Genomic DNA, 21,643 nt, shown 5'->3' with positions numbered 1-21,643 from the left:
CAGCTTTTCTTTTGTATCTTTTGTATTTGTAAAACTTGTATTAAACTATTTCTAAAGCAAAATGTTCATAGTTGCAGTTTAACCTCAAACTACATAATATGCATAGAGATATAGTGGTTAGCTGACACTGTCCAGTGATTGAGTCATTTGTCAGGCCATGTGACTTCTGTTTGCAATTTGTGGTTGGTTTGTGAAAGAGCGAGAGGCTGAAATAGGCAACAGTGTGTTTACGCAGACGTACTCTTAGTAAACCATGTGTAAAATATTCATTTTCTGTCGTATTGTTATCAAATTTGAACTTGTACTAGGTACTATGACTTCATGCTATGGTACCATTGTGTTTTCCAGCTAATAAGTCCAGCTATAGTTAACTGCAGGCATCTGTTGGCCAAAAAAAAATCCAGGCAGAAATAAAAACCTTCTGTTTCAGTGTGTTGTAAACTCTATAGCTCAATGCCAGTAGCACTTACAATGGTTCAATAAGAGCTGTCAGTTTACCTTGGGTACGCCTTGGATAGGCGTTTTAGGCAAATTTTACAGGAGTGATAAGAGGTTTTAAGAGCCACTTCCTGATTACAAGAATCTATACTCTCAGACTTGGAAATAACCAAATACCATGTGTTTCAGTGGTGTAGGAGGAAATCCATATTTAGATCTTCATACTAAAAATGTGGGCTCATTGTTGGAAACTCAAGACATGCCTATTTGGTTTCAGGTTCACACTTATTTCCACAGAAATATGCCATGACAAAAGCAACTGTTGTGTAAACACTTGAATCTCTTCAGAATAAACACAAATATTATTCAGAGGTTTGACACGATCTATTGTGTTCTGGTCTTTACTTTGTAGTCTGTATATACGATAGAGATTCATATCATCCTCGCTGAGCTTCATCCACTGTATAACTGCAGGTTCAAGTGAAAGCCTCTACCAGCTCAGCATCTAACTGTCTAAACTCAAAAATGGGTCTGCTTGGTTGCATGTATTATTTTCATATACTGCATGAAATAGCTGACTGTGTTTCATCCAGATTCATATCAACTCACCACCCAGTGTGTGAGTCTCGCTCCCCGGAGAGTTTCTCTACTCCTCTCCTTCCTCTTTTATCCCCTATTTTCTTGTGTATGTAAACAGAAGTAAGCATTTTGGGCTCCAAGGCAGAGCATGATGATCAAACACCATGCACGATCAATGACTTTGAAGAGATCTAACATCCCTTATAAATGTATTTCACACAGAAGGAACAGCAGAAATGAGGAAATTCACTTCTGGAGCCAATGGCCACATGTTTTCTCTGTTTGGACTGAGAGAGGAAAAAGAAAAAAAACGGAGCGCAAAGTTGAAGAAAGGAAAGACGCCATCTTTTTCCTTGCACATTGCAGTGCTAGCTCCTCTTGAGTTTTTGATTACATGGCTGAGCGACTGTAGGCCTGTAAGCTTAAGATAAGGGAGGAGTCAGCGAGAAAGAAGAGGAGCTCAGAGAAGTTTCACTAGTGTACGTCTCGTGTCTCAGAAGTAAAATGTTCTCATCAAGTCCGATTTCAAACAGTCAAATAAACTGTAACCTGAAAGCCTCAGTGTGTGTTAACATCAACATTTCCTTTCATTTCTCTGTCTGTTGATCGGGAGTTAAACTGTGAATTTAATAACAGCCATGTATTAAGCATGAAGCTAAAAGCCTAATATGTCAAAAACACAATATTTGAGTAAAAGAAAGGCTTTAACATAAAGCTAAACTTCACTCTGTCTTTTCATAAGTCAGAGGGATTTCACATGAGCAGAAGCAAGTGAAGATTAGATGAGAGAAGACTTCCTGTTCTTGGTGGCGTAGCTGAAATGAGACTTCCTGCCACCAAACGTTAAGGTAAAAGCAGGCTCTTTTGGTGTGACATCACTTCGTCTTGCTTGACTGGAAACCAGAGGCGAGGTTTAGGGTTTGGGGAACAAGTCCAGGAAGCTGCGTCCACTGATAACACAGAAAACGTATGTAGCTTTAAACTAACGTAATTTTGCTTATTTTCTGTTAGAATTTACCTAAGAAGTGGAAATAGGGCTTCGGTTTGGCTTGTGAATATCTGTTGGTCCCCTCTAGGACTGTACTGTATGGTGTCAAGCCATACACGCCCTAAGTCCTGGACATGGCAGGTCTCTGTGGTCTCAAGATCCTGCTGCTCTGGGCTGGGATCATCAGTTTAGCCAACTGTAAGTATCCGTCTTCATCTTCTTCACGAAGGAAAGGAAAAGCATTGGTGTTTTAATATGTTGTGTCCTTGTGTCTGTCATCTGAAAGTCTTCTGGAAGAATACAAAATCCAGCTTTAGGTGATGAGGGCTCTTATTCTAAACTCCTAATTTAGTTGCTTTTGAAATTGTAGCATATTGTTGATTGTGTTCATGAGAAAAGGTGAAACACTTTCCATGCCTCAGATAGAGAGATGAATCAGTCAGCGCAAACGCTTGACAATTTGCTCTTTCTTTTTTTTAAACTGGAAAACATCCCTGCACAAAATGTAATCATTTTAAGTAAAAACCGAGGGCGGAAATGACAAGCTACAGTATATCATCTCTTTGAGTTGCGCCTCCGTTTGTGCTACTTCACGTTTCTTTAACTTTCCAAACCCAGGAACACAAGACATCACAGCACACAGTTGTGATGTGAGAAGCTGATAAGTGACAGCTTTGTGAGCCCCTTTGGCAAAAGAATAAACAGTTATGTTCATTCAAAGAGAGCTGTTAATAAGAAGACTCTTTAAAACGTGTTCTTTCATTTGGTACAAAGCTGTGGGAATTTTTGCAATCATGTTTCTGTTCTGCTTTGACAGTGTGTGTGCGTATGTGTTAATGTGTTTGCGTGCGCGCATATGTGTGTGTGTGTGTGTGTGTGTGTGTGTGTGTGTGTGTGTGTCAGAGATGAGAGGATTTTTTTTCTGGGTGTGTCCCTGCAAGCTCTTCACTTCAACCCTAGTGGCTGTAGGTGTTGTATATGATACATATCTGTGTGCGTGTGTGCGTGTGCATATATGCGTGTGTTAAGTCAGACCCACCTTGCTGCCTCTTGCATCACTCAGAGTTCTGCTACTTTTCAGCACATCAAATAATTTCTGCTATCTTCAGCGGAGACGTCTGTATTCATGAGCTGAATGAACCCTTCAATTTATTTGTTTCACTCTGCTGTCTTTAATGTCAATCAGGGTCAGCATGTGTCGTTTATGTCTAACATACAGTATTTCTCAGCTATAGTTAGCAAGGTGAGTCATCATGGTACACCGCATCAACAGACATTTTTATTTATATATGTCTTCTCTTTTCCATTGATCGAGCATCTTTTTTTAAATAATTAAAACACTGTACAGTGAAGTAGCAATATTTTATAATAGCAATGACACTGTTTTATTCATTTTGTTTCAATTTAGTTATCCGAACATGAATATCATACTGTATAAGTATTGGGTAATATTAACTTAGTATTACTCAAATACTGTACATCAGTATGATGTAGTTTTCTTTGTGGTATTTTATACTATATGCTGCTACATTTCAGAGGGGAAATTTGCACATTTTCTATGGTTTGAGAATGAGAATATGCAAAAATAACAATGCATAGATATACAGTAAATACAACATGTATTACCAGTAAATAAAAAAAACTAGAATCAGCTCCAACGGTGTGATATATTGCATAACAATATATCTCTTAAAGATATATAGATACTTAAATAGAAAATACATCTACAGTTTTGAATGTAAGGCTTTTAAGTATAATGGTGTTTTTACAAAGTGGTAATGCAACTTGTATGCAACGCTTTACTTAAGTAAAACCGGACATGCCTCCGTGTGAAAATACTTTATTACAAGTCCTACATTCTAAATCCTACTTAATTAAAAGTATAGAAGTATTATCAGGTAAATCTACTTAAAAGTATCAAAATCAGGTCATACTGTTTTTGAAGAAAAGTTCCCCTGTGAAGGGAGATAATTATTAAACAGTAAATGCTTCTGTCATGCAATGTGTACATGTATCACAAGTATGCATATTATGGTGTTTTACCATGATGTTAAAATATGAGAAGCGCTTTCTCTGTTCACAGAAACTGGTTTAGATGCAAAATAGCTGCACGTTGTATTTAGCAGGACAGAGTTGTCAAAATGTTGACCACTTCCGTGTTCCATTCTGAGTTTTCTTAATTTCCTGGCAGAGCAGAGCAGAGCAGCAAGCAGGCTGAGACAGAGCGCAAGAAAATTACTTGAGAATTTGTGAAAAAAAGGGAACTGCAGTGCATAAAATGAAGAAGTGAGGTCAGAAATGTTAAACATGTGCATGCTTGTTAATGCAAAATATGAGAAGAAAGTGGAGGCAGATAAAAAGTACCTGATGGTGGTAACTGATAGGGAGAAAACTGAAGCATGACAGACAGATCCAGACATCCTTTGCTAAATGTCAAGCAAATCAGCCATTTGGTCTTTTACTGTCACTAAATTGTAATTATTGAATACCTTCTCCATGGTCGCCCTGTCTCCCTTTGTCTACTTCTGCTTCTTTCTCAAACTTGGACAAAACCGCTCAGGACCTTGAACAGGCTGAAGTTACAGTATCGCAGTTTTGTTTCACACTTGACCATAAAGACACTGAACGAGAAACATTGGACCAAGTAGGCTTCACTTAAAACTATTTTTAAGAACTCAGTTATGATAAAAATGCATGTTTGGATAGCTTGAAATATTCATAAAGCACGAGTGCGTCTCTCAAACCTTTCACTGAAACAATTCAAATGAGTCACTACAAAGTATGAAGTGGGAAATGTCACTGCAGAGAGCAAGCATCTCTGCTCGATATAGTGGAACAAGAGCGCACAAACCACATCCTGAGACTCATTGTTTAACTGACACCTCACACTCATTGCGATTATTATAAAGAACAAATGGACCAAACAGCCAAGAAGTGTTTACAGTAAATCTAGTCTTAAAATCAGGGATGTATTGAGAAAACAGCCAAAGTATATTTATAAGCCATTTTTATTCCATGTTATAATACTTATTCAACACAAATGTAATATCAGAATACAGAGTTTGATAAAAATGCAGAAATATTATGAGAAATAATATCAGGTGACGCTGTCATTTCTAATAACTAAGAACGAGGATACAAGAGAGAAAGTCCATTTGTGCTTTAAGCTTTGAGCTTGTGGTCTGTGCAAACTGAAAGCAATTGTACAAGTATGGAGAGGTTCTAGGTTTCAGTGCAAAAGCAGGAAATTGTGGTTTGCTTCTTTTTTTTTTTCGAAATAGCAAGTGTGGCTCCTTGCAGCATTGTTATAGCAACCTCATGCAGAACTTCAGAGGAAAATGGTTGCTTTCCTCTGTTAGACCTGACAATGCTTTTGGCCCTGCAGGAAGAGTTTTATCCGTCTGATAAAGTGGACACTTTAATAAGACTCAACATAAAGAACAAATCACACTTTTTGATGTTATTTGTCTCTTTCATTTTCTGCATATTCTATGCACTACACTCTACTCTTTCACGACAAAAAAGCTCTTATCATTTACATTTTTTCTCTTTGCAGGTGAAAATACAACAACATCAACAGGTGAGAGGGGAACACAAAAATATATAACATTCAATTATTATTATAATTCATAAAAATGTTTAATTCTAATTATGCCAACAGCTGTGCTTTACCTTGTGCGAGACCTTCACCTCACACTCTATTTGGTCCGTCTTGTCTCTTCAGCACAATAATGTGCTCTATGCATAATGTGTGGCCGAAATATATCTTCTCACTCTTTTTAAGTAGTTTGCTTGACATTCGCCTCAGTTTAAGTGACCTGACTCACCCAAGGTTTCAATGGCAGACACCAATAAACAGTTCCAAAGTAAAGTATCAGTATCAGAGAGCAACCTCTTATTGGAGGAATGCGAGGCCACAGTTACCGAGACAGTTATTTATGTACAAAACATGTAAATATCTTCCAGTTTGTGTTTGTCTGAGAACATTTTGCTTTGCCAAAAGCAGTATGAAACGCTTATGTTAATACAGTGTGCAACTAATCTGCAATGGCGATTTTCGATTAAACCCAGTGCAGGAAGTAGTGTGACATTCAGAATGCTTACAGTGGTGCACTGGAAAGAAAAGTCTCTCTTCAGGTCTCATTTGTCTTAAGGTGTCCTTCACATTGTATTTTATGCACTCTTTAATTTTTACATTCTGGGCTATATTGCTTTCATGTTCTCTTTCAGACTAGTGGAAAGAAAACAGCCAAAATACACATTGAGGTGTTTATTTTACTACAATTTGTCTATTTTTGTCTGTAGATGTCTTCTACATTTATCCAAATGTATCATTCGATAATGCCCCATTGCATAATTTTAGAAAACTTGATATGGGGTGATAAAAAGATATATCCAAAATTCCCCTTGTAAAAACTTTTGACTCTAACATGTTGAAAGAATGAAACAAGAATATTTAGCCTGGCTTTATTCAATGTTCAGATCACTGTTCTGGAAATGTATGCAAATTATCATATAATTTAATAACACAATGCAGCATTTGCATATTCAAACGTAACATTTCAGAAAAGCTGTATTACAAAATAATTGTCTTAGTGTAAGTAATCAAATAGAGAAATTCCAAGGTGGTATCTAGTAGTTCATTATTTTTAGCCTTCTCACCTGCTGTGTCTCTTTAACTGGCCTGCTTTTAACTGTGCTAAAGCAAACTAACAATGACTGACTACAACGTATATATATATATATAGAAGAGTGTACATTTAGACCCTTATTATGGAAAAGTACTCCAGTGAGGGTACATAGTGTTTGTGCTTATTATGTTGATTAAGTTATATACAGTAATGATCCCATGCTTGCTCACCCAATTAAATGCATTTATGGTTTTTGCTTCCCTGTCTAAAGTGCCTGCAAAGTGAGTCTACTGTAATATAAGAAAAAGCCAGATTGCTTCTGAAACAGGAATAGGAAAATAAATCTGTATGAATATGACATTTTCTGGAAAATTCGAAAAACTTCCATCTTATCCACTGATCCTCTTTATGGAAATATACTTAGAGTTTATTCTACAGTTTCTCTGAGAAAAAGTTGACGTCAAACTTGTCTTTTAAATCAGGCTGAGTCTCATCATGTCTGGTTTAATACTAGTATGTTTATTGACTCTGAAAATAAGCTTATTTAGGTAGCTATTGATGCAACGTTATGCCATCACTGTACCTCTGTTAACACAATTCTGTTGAGGTTGGCAACTTTTAGGCAACCTGGCGAGTGTTTTATCAAAGAAAGACAGCATTAAGTCCAAAAACAGGAAGTATTTGATCTCACAGCTACAGCTACAGCCATGCCGATTCCATTTCTGCAATTCTAACCGAGCACATCCAGCTGAACACTGCCTTTCCTTCTCTGAATATAAATTTGCTCTTGCCCAGTGCTATTATGTTTGTTTGTTTCACCTCTTCTCTTCATGTTAAAACAAATGTGAGTAAAGGATAGACACGTAGCAACACCATATTTGTAACAAGTGGCAACAGGATTTATGTGGTCATCATCATTGGAGGGGAAATTGTAGCACCTTCTGATGAATGTAGGAGCGAGCATTAAGATACTGTGTTTGACCTGATCTTGGTTTTCTTGGAACACAGATGTTTCAACCCTCTTACCTCCACGCACCACCACAAATTCCACTTTATCTACAATGAAGAGCTTATCTGTCAACACCTCAACTCCACGCACCACCACAAATTCCACTTTATCTACAATGAAGAGCTTATCTGTCAACACCTCAACTCCACGCACCGTGACAACAGCTACTGTCACGCCTTCAGACACCTCAACTACTGCCCACAAACCTCCACTCACCTCACCAGCCATCACCTCAAACTCCTCAAGTCCAACGCCCAATTTAACCCACACGACCGGTAATGTATTCCCCCTCAGTTTTATTGGGAAAATGTGTGTTGCGTTCAGCATGATATTGCTGGTATCTGCATTATATCAGGTGAGACTGTTGGACTGTTAGTATTTCTACTTGAAGGTGACCTCCAGCATGCTCTCCATCTTACAGCCATTGCTTCTCCTGCAAGCACCAGTCCCTCACCCAAACCAAGCACGCAAACAAACTCTCAGACAAACGCCACTCAAAACCAGACTTCACCTGCAATCACCACGCCCAACACCACAGTCACTTCCACAACCAAAGGTTGGATTTTTCTCCTTTCATGCCCTCCATTTGTCTTGTCGAGGACTGTGATAAGACAGTTATTTATATAAGTATAGACAACAGTTACTAACACTAGCACTGCTAAGGAATGGATTACTAGAAGTTCATGAAATAGTTAAACTTGCTTCACTTGAAAGTTGCTTCAGAGGTTTCAAAGTTTTATAATCATATATTAAAATTAGTTTCCTTTTCTAATCTCTTTTGAATGCGTTCTCCAGCCCCCACACAAGACAATTCAACTCAACACTGTGAGTATCAGTATTATTTTTCATCTTTACACTCATTTTAACAAACACACTTAACAAACCACTAATTATATCGTTTTTCCAACATCGACATGAGGAAGCGGTCTGAGATTAAAAGGTGTCATCAGGTGGTTTGTATTAACCACAGTAGGAGATTTTATAACTCTGTTGATTTTTGTGTTCAGGTTCTTACACAGTCAAACCCGTGGAGTTTGGCTTCCAGGTTAACATGTCAATGAACTCTACCACTGCCACCTACACCATCAACTTTAAAGAAGAGGGCACATCGGGCATACCTATCTATCAGTCCTTCAGCCAAAGCCCTCATGAAATCAAACACCTGAAGCCCTGTACTGAATATAAGCATAATGTGGCGTTTACCAATAGCGCTGGCAAACAAACAACTTGTGAATCTGAAAATATAACTAAAACAATGAATATGAGTGAGTAAAAATAATTCATATGGCTGAATTTGATTGTATCTTCTTTTAATCTATGAAATGAGACGAACAGACGGATGTGTGCAGATCATTTCACTTGTGTATTTCAGGTCTAAATGACGTTAAAGAATACAACTCGAAGTCTGGATATGTTTGTTACTGGAGTAACTGGGACATCGGTTCTTCACTGTCAACATCATATAATACTTCATTTGATCCATGGCAAAGTGTCAATAACACCTACTGCTTGAAACCTCGTTACAATGACACATGCACAAATTTAACCTTCACTATAGCAAAGTGTGGGAAGCCCTTTCAATTCATCAAAAGCATCACTGTTGGTATGTACAGTAGAGTCCTCGTGTGTTTTGAATTGCATGTGGTGTAGACCTTGTGTCATCATGTTTAGTGTGCTGTTTCCTTTTTTTTTCTACAGATTTCTTAGATCCAAGTAAAATAAATCACACGGTTCCAACTAAACTTCCTGGAAAAATAGAACCACAATTACCTCCAAACTGCAAAACTCTCACCATTGATTACACCTGTCAGGGTAAGTGGAAAGACTGGAGGTAATGAGACTTTGTCTGTCAGCAACATTATCAATGGATTCATATGGAAATAAATAGAGACCATTTGCCACAGTAGATGCTCACACTGTAGTAACAGTTTCACTTAAAACAGAGTCTAAATTGTCTTTTGGGGTAAGAGAGAGTCGAGGTATTGCTTTGTGCACTCTGTAAATAGAATATTTATTCATTTGCTGTGAATGTGTTCACATTTGAGTCCAAGCGCTCATTGGCACCAAGATACAAATACCAGCAGTTGAAGAAAAGCCGTCATCCTTGTGTCTCCACAGGTGGACTCAATAAGACAAAGGAATGGTCCGAACTGAAGCCCTTCACAAACTACAGCTGTACTGGTCAGATTAAGGACAACAATGTTACCATAAAAAACACGACTATTGTCAAGTTCAGGATTGACTGTGGTATGTTAATATTCACTTCTCCTCCATGCAATGATAAGAACTTGTATCCTAAGATGACTTTGGGGTAAAGAACCACTCCAAATGTTCAGTTCAGTGTTACAGATGTCTGATGTGTTCCAACAGATCTCAACATAGGCGATGACTTCCCAAAGGAAGTCATCACCAATACCTCCATTGAGTTGACTTGGAAGACAACCAGTGTGAAGTGTGGAGATATCCTTCATGATCTTAAGAATCTTTCTTATGACTGCAGTTGTCATGAACAATCTTCCGTCAATCGGAAACACAGTAGTAAGTCAAAGTATTTAGAGTAACTATATTATCATTTGATTAATTTTACAGGAATGCACTTTTGGAAGTCTTTGGAGATCACTTTACTTGTCACCTTAATAGTGAAACATACTGTGGACATTTGAATCAGTGCTTCGTGCTAACACTTCAGCATGCTGAGTGATCGTAGTGAAATAACCTGAGATGATAAAACAAATCACAGTTTGGTGAAGATTCACAGATGGACATGGATTTTGATACAGAAATAACATTGACACATAAAAAAAACAACTTAGCTCAATGTTGTTTTCTAATAGTACTAAATGTATACTCAAATGTAACTTGACCAACAAAACAATCTGCTGTTGTATTTTTCTGTTATTCTGTTTTTGTCGCCTTGTTGTTAAGTCAAACACAAAGAAACTAATGATACTATGTTGCAGTTTCAGTTAACGCAAATCCATCAGGAGGAACGTGTACTATTCCAGGACTGGATCCATACACCGACTATTCCTGTGAAGTCCAACCCAAATACAACAACAAGACCGTTACCAACCCAACTAGAGTTTATCACAAAACTAAGGCTGGAAGTAAGTGTCTTAAAAAAGACTGACAATTTATTTATTATGGTTTTAGTAATAATATTTCTGAAAGCAAATTGTTCTATCCATTATTATAAATGACTTTATGTAATTTATCTGATTCCTTATCCTGTCTGTCTTTTTAAACATGTGGCATTAAATGATGATAACCAGACAGCAAATCAATCCCTGATACCGATACACATAACAGTATGTAGGCCTAGAGTATAAGAATACCACGCTTCCATTATAATGAACATAACAATGCAGCTCCAATCATTAGTGAAGTGCAGCGGTTACTCTGCATGTTATTCTCTGTTACTGGACTAGAAATCTACCAGCTTCAGTCAGTCCTGACCTGTTTATTTATCACAGGTGGTGAGTAGAGTCTGGAGTCGGGTACCGGAGTAATTATTGACTAGAATTATAGATACATTCCAATTAATTAGTACAAATATAACAAACTAAAAACATTAACATTACTTCATTACATTTGCATTCACTGTAAATCCTGTCTTTAAGTAATACATTTTTAAACAAACTACAACTTTGAAGTGGAATCCATCTTCTTTTATGTAATGTATGTGTCTGCCAATCATATACCATCTCTTAATGTATTTGTTTCCTGCTTTAACATCTACAGTTTACATTTCAGCACAGCTTTATTTAAAAAATACGACGCATGTAAAGTCAGACCTACAGATCCTTCACACAACTTCCTGAACAGCTGTGAGGGACGAAAGGTTTAGAAGCCATCATCGCTCATCATTTAGAGACAAGAATACAGAATAAGAACTAAATAATAATACATTTTCTAATTAGTATTTTTTTACTTTGCGTTTATGATTATTGTTTTTAAAGTAAATTGGATTATCTTTCTTTGCAATTTTTGTCTTTATATCACTACTGTCAACCATGACAACCAATACAGCGACACATAATGATGCTTATCAGTGTTGAAACGGATGTTAAAGCTCACTGTGAGTAAGTGTTGTAGCTAAAGGAAAATATCTTGTTTTTCTTCTCTTAGTACCAGCAGGAATTACTCAACTGAAGGTGGTACTTCCAGAGCATAACGTGATAAGAGTAACTTGTGCTGATGAAAAACCATTGAATGGGCCTGAGAAGGAGCAACTCTTCATGGCACGTCTTCATGGTGACTGGTTGTCCAAGACGGAGTGTGACTTTAATTTCGAAGACCTATATTACTCAACGGAATATATAGTGGAGGTTTGCATAATCCTAATTTTTGGTTTCACAAGATTATTATATCTTTATTCATCGTTTTGTTCAAATGCTATAATTCCTGATTGAGGGATTTTTTTTGTGTTTCCAGGTGAAGGTTTGCAATGGAGTATTTTGCAGCGTGCCCAGGGCAACATCTGCTCGCACTTCCTGTATGCGCTGTTCTAATTAATGCCAAAAATTGTCTCACATTGTTCAGTTGAAACATGTTTTGCTTTGACAGACGGTACACACATCCATTTCTATACATTGCACCTTTATGCCACCACTTTGACATTAGTTCTCCATCATTTTACAGATAATGACAAAGCTGTCATTGGGTTTCTGGTCTTCCTCATCATCCTTACGTCTGTGGCTCTGCTTCTGGTCATCTACAAGATTTACATTCTGAAGCGCAGAAAGTCCCAGTAAGGGTTATTCTCTCAGTTTGACTGTGATTGTTTGGTTTTACACATATACACATATCCAATTCATTTGTTTTCCTTTACAGTACACAAAGACAACTATCATTGCATTGCAGACATAAACAGCATCACTGTTATAAAGCTCTTTATGTATGCCTTCTTTTTCCATTCTCTATATATAATGCCTGTATAATTACAATTATTTGGGGCCAATCATCACTATTTTTTTTTGTAATTTGCAGTGACCTGGGTGAAAACATGATGCTTATTTCTACAGCAAGTGAGTGGATTTTAGATTTGTTTCAGGATCCTGGATTTTCTCTTGAACCAGATGATTGAAGCGGATAAATGGCACTCATGTGTAGCAGCTACTGTTTTCAGATGATTTATGATGTTTGTAAAAATCGGAGTATACAGAAGTGTTCCTTTATTCCTTGTTAGAAAGTATAGAAGCATGTTTCAAGAGAAATAATTCATAGAAACACAGAAATATATTCAAATAGTTACTGTACTGTAATTTAGAGTAATGGCTCGTAATACATTACTTTTAGCACTACGTTGTTACTGTATCTTATCTGCTGGCTGGTTTGCTGTTGTAGATGACGAGGAGAACCTAATGCCTGTCGAGCCAATTGCAGCCGAGGTCCTGCTGGAAGCTTACAAGAGGAAGCTCGCTGATGAGGGCAGACTTTTCCTGGCAGAGTTTCAGGTTCATTTTATATCTTTGTTATTTTTGGAGCATTGCTTTTGGTATTTATTGGTCTTTATTGGATGTAACAGAGTGGCAAAGAGGGAGATGGTCAGTTGCCTAGTAAAAGTCCAAGGCTGGACTTGAACTAATGAAGTTGTGCATGCTAAGGGCCTTGCCCACTCATAGATTAGAAGTGTGGATGGTACTTTAGAATTGCTGCTTGGTGTTGACGTAACTTGTTTCTGCTTTCAGAGCATCCCCAGAATCTTCTCGAGGTACATCGTGAAAGAGGCCAAGAAACCCTGTAATGTCTCCAAGAACCGCTACGTGGACATCCTGCCATGTGAGTCTGTCACATGCCACAACACCTGAGGCTTTTTAGATAAAAGAGATGAATGCACCCGCCAGATGTGTAATGTGTTTTATTATTCGCTGTTTTTAAACTTCACCAACAAAACAGTAAATCACACCATCGGTTGCAGCTAGGATTGTCTACACTCATAGATTTTGCTTAATGTATATAATGTGGCAGCTATTTCTTATGTGAATTCAACTATTTTGGGAAATGTTTCAAATAAGTGAGCAGGTTGTTTTTTTTCCAATATTTGAATCAATGTGAGATATACCTATTACATTTCATGTTATGTCTCCATAAACAGCTTCTTCATTTACAGAAAATGTACACATACACTCCTCGTTCATTAAGGGTTGTTAAGGTGTCTTCTGTGATAAAAAAAAAAAAAGATCTATTTATTCATTTCCTGTTTTGAACCAGATGACTATAACCGTGTCCAGCTGACCACCGGAAATGGAGAGACAGGATGTGACTACATCAATGCCAGCTTCATTGATGTATGAAAAACACCCACATCTCACTACTACAGCTTTTACAACCACTGCTGCAGTCATAAGAATGATCAAACAACATACACATTTAAACATAGAAAAATAATAGCCAGAATAGCCATGGACAAGGTCAAGGACTACCTTTTGGCCTAACGGCACAGCTTTAGGGAGCTAAATAGACACTTTTCTGATATTACACACCTTATTAAGCATCATTTGTTTTCCTCCTGCAGGGGTACAAGGAATCCAAAAAGTACATTGCAGCTCAAGGTAAAGTAAAGTTCTCATATTCTTCACACACTCAGTCAGCGCTATGTTTCTGGATGAGACTCTGAAGATATTCTGTATGTGCCGCAGGGCCGAAGGATGAGACTGTGAGTGACTTCTGGAGGATGGTCTGGGAGCAGCAGTCCTCCATCATTGTCATGGTAACACGCTGTGAAGAGGGAAACAGGGTAAGAACAGGAGTTTCAACTTTTTGTTGACTTTGAATATTGTCCTGCCTCCTCCTCTCATCCTCCTCCTCTTGTCCCCGCGCTCACACTTCCTCCATGTTTCAAAAGTTACCAAAAAGAGGTGAGCTTATCAAAGGTCTGTTTGTACTGGTCCACTAAAAGACCTCAGGTAAGCTCACCTATATTGTATGGCTCAGACAGTTGTGTTCAATTAGTATGTTCGTGTGTGTGTGTGTGTGTGTGTGTGTGTGTGTGTGTGTGTGTGTTGCCAGTTCCAGTTTTGCATTTTTGTATCTAATGTATGAAACAGTGTATAGAGTTTTGTAAGACGTGTGTTGCAGAATTGCAAACACAGTGCAAAGCAAAGTGTGTATTTGTAGTGCCTTTGTTTAAGGCATGGTTACAAAAGTTAATGTGTTGATGCTTAGGTATTCACTTTTAGTGTGGAGGCAATCACTAAAAAAGTATGATTTTCCTCTAACTGACTGACTTGAGTCTGCTTGTAACACACTCACACCATAGCTCCTCGGCCACATGTAGGCTACTGTATCAGATATAGACAAGCCCAAAATTCACACTCATGCGCACATTGTTCTTATTTCTTGGAGACTGTTTGTACTTATCTGCTTTTAACATGCATCAACTGCATATTTGACTTTTGGGTTAAAGTGCAACAGTGTTACTGATGTGTAAAATTAGTTGGTCACTCTCTTTCTCACCTCTCACATGTTGTGCTGCAGGTCAAGTGTGCGCAGTACTGGCCGTCTCCAAACCGGGAGACAGAGATCTTTGAGGAGTTTATCGTGAAGCTGAACTCAGAGGACCATTGTCCGGATTACACCATTCGCCATCTCAGCCTATCTAATGTGAGTCTCCATCAAACGTTTAATATGGAAATGTATGTTCTCGCTTTTTCAATTGTGTGTGTACGCATGTGAGTGTGTGTAGAAGAAAAGGCCAGTATTTCTGTCCATCTTTATCTTAGTACACTTGATTGAATATTTATTATTCAGTGTTATCATATGTCTTTGTGCATATTTGCATAACCGCGTGTGTCTGCAGAGGAGGGAGAAGAACTCAGAGAGGGAGGTGACCCACATCCAGTTCATGAGCTGGCCGGACCACGGCGTCCCCGGGGAGCCACATCTCCTCCTGAAACTGAGAAGGCGTGTCAATGCTTTCAAGAATTTCTTCAGCGGTCCCATCATCGTTCACTGCAGGTAAGTTCAAGCTTCCATTCTAGATCAGCTAACATTCACTTCTGTTTGTTCCAAATATTGACACGAGCAACATTTTATTTGCTAATCGTAGCTGTGCTTTTGCTACGCTGGATTTTTCCAGTTTTTAGTGCATTACTGACTCAGCTGCACTCATTTGTACATTACATTCTGTATCGTCTTTTGTTCAATTTGTATATATCACAGTCATATACCTTCCTATTGTCACCCCCTTATAGAGTTATTGTTTATCTTTATATACAGTATAAGTCTTTATAAACGTGTGCTGCTGTTAAACTGCATTTAGTAGTACCTATACTGACTGAGTGAAAGTCCGTGTTCATAGCCAAGTAATTACAAACTGGACTCCTAATTCACCTTCTCTGTACTAATGACCAGTCCTTAGACAGTGTTTTGCACACGGTAGATATCTTCAAGAGTCTTTTCAGGCACACCGCTGAACTTGCTTCATTGCATATAAATAGCTGTCATTGGGTTTCAGGGGGTCTCATCAGGCCGTTTCCCGTCTATTTGCTTTCAAACTGATGCTTGACTTCATCTTTACTTGCCACTGATAGACATGTGTACCAACATGTATTAACACGATGCTATTCATGTGTAGCGCGGGAGTCGGCAGGACAGGCACCTACATTGGCATCGATGCCATGATGGAGGGTCTGGAGGCGGAGGGCAGAGTGGACATCTACGGCTACGTAGTTAGACTCCGCAGACAGAGATGTCTCATGGTTCAAGTCGAGGTGAGATATCAATTTAGCTCATATTTTAGGCACAGCGTGTGTCTCATTAGAGTTGCGTTAATTGGCTGAGTTTGTTGACGCATATAAAGAATGTGACTCCAGGTCTCAGTGTATGTACTCACAGATCAAAGACCAAACGTACAGGAAGTAAAGCCACATGAACAAACAGCTAAACAAAGATAATTAAGCAAAAAGGTATACACAAGCATAGATACAGCTGTTATGTACAAACAAACATACACTGTATGCATAGAGGTTAATACAGTGTTACTTTACACTGCTGTACAAGATTATGGTCTGGTTAGTAACTACACTATCCAGAGCTTTTTATTCTGAGTATATTAATGCATTATTTAAAAGCAGGTATATATCATTAATTAATTTTCAATACCTTTTATTTATTCTTTGTTTATAATGGCACACTGTTGAAAGTCTATAATAATTGTTCACTTCAGGATCTCGGCTTTATCTTTTGTCAATGTACAGTTTGAATGTGTAACACTATGCATGCCTGATGAGTGTGATGGTGGAGTGAAACAGTGCTCTCTAGCGCCCACCAGTGGGCAGAAGCTAAAAGATAGTTGTGCACAGTAATTAAATTAAGTACGTAAAATAATTTTTTTGTTGCACCTTTCAAAACTTATGTTAACAGAAGAATATAGCACAATAACAGCAAAACAATTGAAGCATCACAAATAAGGTACATGAGTCAAGAACTGCAGCAAAAAAGATCTTCATCTGTGACCCGGCACGTTTTCAGTCTTAAACTAGCAGGTGTTGTTCAGAGGACTTGAGTGGCCGAGCAGAGGTATGCAGCATTAGTAGTTTATTGTACTCTGGAGCAAGACTATTCAAAGCCTTGTAGATGAGGAGGAGGGTCTGTTTATTAAATCTAAATCGTCACAGAGAAGGAGGCATGGGTAACAAGTTGTTAGATAGTGATTTGTAACCGTGTGGTTATACAGATGGGGGATCGTGTAGCTCAATAGCAGTTTGTGACCCCAAAGTGTATGTCCTTTGTTTTTTAAATACATTTGTCCGCACGCAGGCCCAGTACATCCTGATTCACCAGGCGCTGCTGGAGCACAATCAGTTTGGAGAGACTGAGATCACTGTGTCTGAGCTCCACAGCACAGTGAGCACGCTAAAACAAAGCAGCTCAGGAAATGAACCCACCTTAATGGAGGACGAGTTTGAGGTATGGCACTCCACAACATTAGTGTTTCTGATCCCTTTAAAAACTATGCAAAAATGTAGTCCTACCCTTTCTTATTATTTAATATGGAAGAAATTACAGACCTTCATATATCACTGGTGAATATCTTTGTCTTTGTCTTGTAATTCAGAGACTCCCCGTCTATAAAAACTGGAGGACAATCAACACAGGGACCACAGAAGAGAACAAGAAGAAGAATCGCTCTTCATCTGTCATCCCATGTAAGTATCAGCTCAACACAGGGAGAAATGACAAGTTAAACTACAGAATAACAACCGTAACATATCTGTGTATATGCACTATGTTTATAATGTGCATTACCGTGTACATGCAATCATATACCAGAGTAATTATCTTCAATTTCACCTTCACTCAGATGACTACAACCGAGTGCTGCTGAAGCAAGATGAAGGACGCAGTCATGATAGTGACCCCAGTGAGCAAGATGAAGAAGACTCATCAGATGAGGAGAATGAGGAGTCCACTATATACATCAATGCCTCCCACATAGATGTATGTCTTTTTACTTGCACTTTCAGATTATTGTTTCGGCACACTGTACCTCCGACATGGACCTGGATGCCAGGACAAAACAATAACAGCGTTTTGTTTAACTGCAGCAAGACAAACTGTTCTCCTGTTACCATCTTTCCTGTTGTAGCAGGTGTTATCTCATTAACTCTGAATGAATTCCCATCTTACATGCAGCCAGTTCAATTTCAAGACAAATCTAATTGAATTTCCCACATCCTATTTGTCATGAGTGCGTACAACAATAGATGTGTGATGTGTTTTCTTGCCCATACAGGGATACTGGGGTCCACGCGCCTTCCTCACAGCGCAGACTCCCCTGCCAGACACCATGGCTGACTTCTGGTCGATGGTTTACCAGAAGAAAGCATCTACTATTGTCATGTTCTCAGACTGCAGTGAGGGAGATAAGGTATAGTATCATGCACATATCATGATATATAATGTTGTATGTACCTTGAATACGGAATACTCTATGCTCTTGGTGCATATACTGTATTGGAGGTACAATTGTTTTCTTATGCGTCTTCTTGTTTACAGGAGTCGGACTGTGCCTACTGGAATAAAGACAAGAAAATATTCGGGGACATTGAGGTGGAACTGGCAAGCACGGACACCTACCCAGCTTTCATCAGCCGCAACATGCTGATACGTCACGTCAAGGTAACACACAACAGCAACCTACTAACAAGGTCTGCCCGGCCGTATTCCCATATTTATCAGCATCAGCCTGTGATCCGACCGGTCATTTCAATGTAACAAGCTGTTTTAAACCCCACACTTCTGTCAACAGAGGAAAGAGAGTCAGCCAGTGAAACAGTTCCAGTTGCTGAAGTGGGCGAGCGGCGAGCTGCCGGAGAAAGCTCAAGATCTCACGGACATGATCAAGGAGATCAAGCACAGCTGTGGCGGCAGCAAATCACAGAGGAGCATGCCCATTGTGGTCCACTGCAAGTAAGACAACCTCACAGAAAATGTCCCCTGGAATCTTAAAGGGGCAGTGTGTGTATATAGCCACAACTTTTATAAGGAGCTTTCAAAGCTCAATTTCAGGCCTTTAATCTCTTTTGGAAGACACATCCTCCCCACCGACTTTAGCTTCTGGCCAGATCCAAGTTGTGACTTCTACGAAGTCAGCTTATAGAGCTTGATAAAGGTCACAGATCATTTGACACCAAATTAAAGTATACAGTTACAGACCTTAGGTATTTGTAGAACAATATCAGCAGATTCTAATTTTAGCACCTAAAATTTGTCAGAACATTTTCGGGGACACTAGGTTTGTTACATTTTAACAAATCACCAATCATTTAAGAATCGTTTTCTTTATAAATGAATGGTGTATATCATACTAGAATGTGTTTAATCAGAGAGGCAGTTAATCAGAGTTGGAGTGTCACCTTATTACAAAGAAGACGTGTTTATAATTCTCTTCTCTGTGGAGTTTCTCGTCTCCAGTTGAAATAGACTAGAGAAATTAAATCAGCCATAGGTTTGAACATGATCGTATAATTGGGCCCATATTTCTCAAGCTTCTAATAATTACAATTAAGGATGCTCTAAAGAGACAGTTTAGCAGTCTGCCGTGAAAAATATATTTTCATGAAGCTACGTACAATATAATGGAAGAGCAACATTTATGGACAGCTCCCATGATTAATCACATGTATAAACAGAACAGGAATAACAATCAGTTATGTGTTTTTCTACAAAAACATTGTTTATTCAAGTCTAGTTTATTTGTCTGAAATCCTTAACATAACCATTAGCAATTAACAACAGCAATCTACATGCTATATATTTGCTGCAGCCCGCTACAACCTGGAAAAGGTAAAGTTAAGGGGATTAATAGGAACAAATAATATAATAGAGGCGAAAATGTGATCTAAACATTCTGTGTTTGTGTGTGTGTGTGTGTGTGTGTGTGTGTGTGTGTGTGTCAGTGATGGCTCATCCCGTTCAGGGATTTTCTGCGCTCTGTGGAACCTGCTGGACAGCGCTGAGACTGAGAAGCTGGTGGATGTTTTCCAGGTGGTCAAAACCCTACGCAAGGAGAGACAAGGCATGCTCTCCCACCTGGTAAGGAAGAGGAACCCAATAACTGTCAGCACACAGTGTCACAGCTTTAACTTCAAACAGTGTAGAGAGTGTAAAGTATTACAGCACTTGGCTGGTCAGTGACTCAATAATGTCAATAATTAACAGATGATGTTCTGCCAAGGTAGATGATTTTTTGTGTACCTCTTACATACTGTGGTAGGTTTTACTAAAGGTTTAATGTATTGTTTATGTATTTAACTTCACCAGAAAACCAAATAATCTCTCCCCTTCAGTTTCTTTGCTTTTAATTTCATTTAAAGAAGAAGAATTATAGGAAATGTGAGCTTTAGTGAGTATTTACGGCAGCAGGACGGTGTGTGATTGACTCACAATAAACTACGGTGCCCATGTTCATGTTCAACAATAAAGGTTTACAGCTCAGAGGATTCAGATACACTTGTTAGAAGGATAAATGAATTGTTGGTTTTGGTCTTTTCTGGCATTTTTTTGACAATAACAAAAAGATATAGAATATCGCAAGATGAGTCATACAAAGCTGTTTTCTGGTGCTCTTATTTGTGTATTGTAAAGAAAAGTAAAAAAGGTTTACTTTTCAGCACAGCACTGCATGATTATGCTTCTGCTAAACTCCGTCTGCGTCTCTTACAGGAGCAGTACCAGTTCTTGTACGAGGCCCTGGAGGGGGTCTTCCCTCTCCAGAACGGGGAAGTGAAAGCAGTACAGCCCTCTGCAGGCGACTCCGTCCAGGTTGTCAATGAAACCAAAGCAGCAGAGCCGCCAGCGGAGGAGAAGGTTGAGCAGCCAACCAGCACTACCAGCAACAGCCAGCATGCGGCAGCAGAGAGCACTCCTCTTGTGGCTGATGGAGAACCTGAAACAGAGACAGTACCACTAGAGGACCCCAGCAACGCTGCCACTGTCACTGTGGAGGTCTGAGAGGGCTGGCTGGTGGTTGTGCCTTTTACTTTTGGGAATAAGCGCTTTAGTTGAATGCTTTCTTTTAATTACTTAACAGTATGAATGTATAAACATTGTAAAGCTTGTTGTGTTGACATTTGTTAAAGAATTTGATCAAAATTATGTCAATTTCCAAAAATATGATTTTTCTAAGTTATAAATATTTTTAGCAGAAAAGTGTTAAGGATGCAAATAATAACTTCTGTGAGCAACGTTAACCAGAAATGCTGTCATCAAACTAGGGGCCTTCGTGGGAGATTTTAAATTATACCTACAATATAAGTGCATGTTGAGTTTGAGTTAGTGTCTGTATTTTTTTCCTCCCTGAATAAACAGATTTTAACATCTACAGTTATAAACACACACACACACACACACACACACACACACACACATATAGTCATTCAGTTCAAAATTTGTCATATGACACTGTGTCATTTCATAAAAAAGACACAAAAAAGTGCTTTTTATGTTGAATATATGCATATTAACAATAAAGTTTCATTTTTTCTGCATAGA

The 21,643-nt window shown here is 38.5% G+C and overlaps 1 protein-coding gene across 3 annotated transcripts; it reads left to right on the top strand.

Moving 5' to 3' along the window:
* Positions 1-1,859: 1,859 nt before the first annotated feature.
* On the top strand, positions 1,860-21,641 carry ptprc (protein tyrosine phosphatase receptor type C). Of its 3 annotated transcripts, XM_031859523.1 has the most exons (32): positions 1,860-1,984; positions 2,094-2,203; positions 5,562-5,585; positions 7,645-7,920; positions 8,067-8,201; positions 8,441-8,470; positions 8,653-8,910; positions 9,018-9,248; positions 9,344-9,457; positions 9,764-9,892; positions 10,016-10,183; positions 10,606-10,752; positions 11,774-11,973; positions 12,080-12,140; positions 12,287-12,395; positions 12,635-12,672; positions 12,992-13,101; positions 13,336-13,426; positions 13,859-13,935; positions 14,163-14,199; positions 14,287-14,384; positions 15,125-15,250; positions 15,447-15,604; positions 16,224-16,359; positions 17,408-17,557; positions 17,706-17,796; positions 17,952-18,088; positions 18,384-18,518; positions 18,647-18,769; positions 18,900-19,060; positions 20,050-20,185; positions 20,816-21,641. In XM_031859523.1, the coding sequence occupies exons 2-32, from the start codon at positions 2,140-2,142 to the stop codon at positions 21,101-21,103; spliced, it is 4,038 nt and encodes a 1,345-aa protein (XP_031715383.1). In that variant the 5' UTR covers positions 1,860-1,984; positions 2,094-2,139; the 3' UTR covers positions 21,104-21,641. The 3 variants fall into 3 exon arrangements, with proteins under 3 accessions (XP_031715383.1, XP_031715384.1, XP_031715385.1); XM_031859524.1 differs by lacking the exon at positions 7,645-7,920 and having other exon boundaries at positions 1,861-1,984; XM_031859525.1 differs by lacking the exons at positions 7,645-7,920; positions 8,067-8,201 and having other exon boundaries at positions 1,861-1,984.
* The last annotated feature ends 2 nt before the right edge of the window (positions 21,642-21,643 follow it).

This window comes from Anarrhichthys ocellatus, unplaced genomic scaffold (genome assembly GCF_004355925.1).
Source record: "Anarrhichthys ocellatus isolate YVR2014 unplaced genomic scaffold, GSC_Weel_1.0 scaffold22, whole genome shotgun sequence".
Classification (NCBI taxonomy): Eukaryota; Metazoa; Chordata; class Actinopteri; order Perciformes; family Anarhichadidae; genus Anarrhichthys; species Anarrhichthys ocellatus.
The sequence above is the reverse complement of the archived record's forward strand: the minus strand, read 5'-3'. Positions and strand labels throughout refer to the sequence as shown.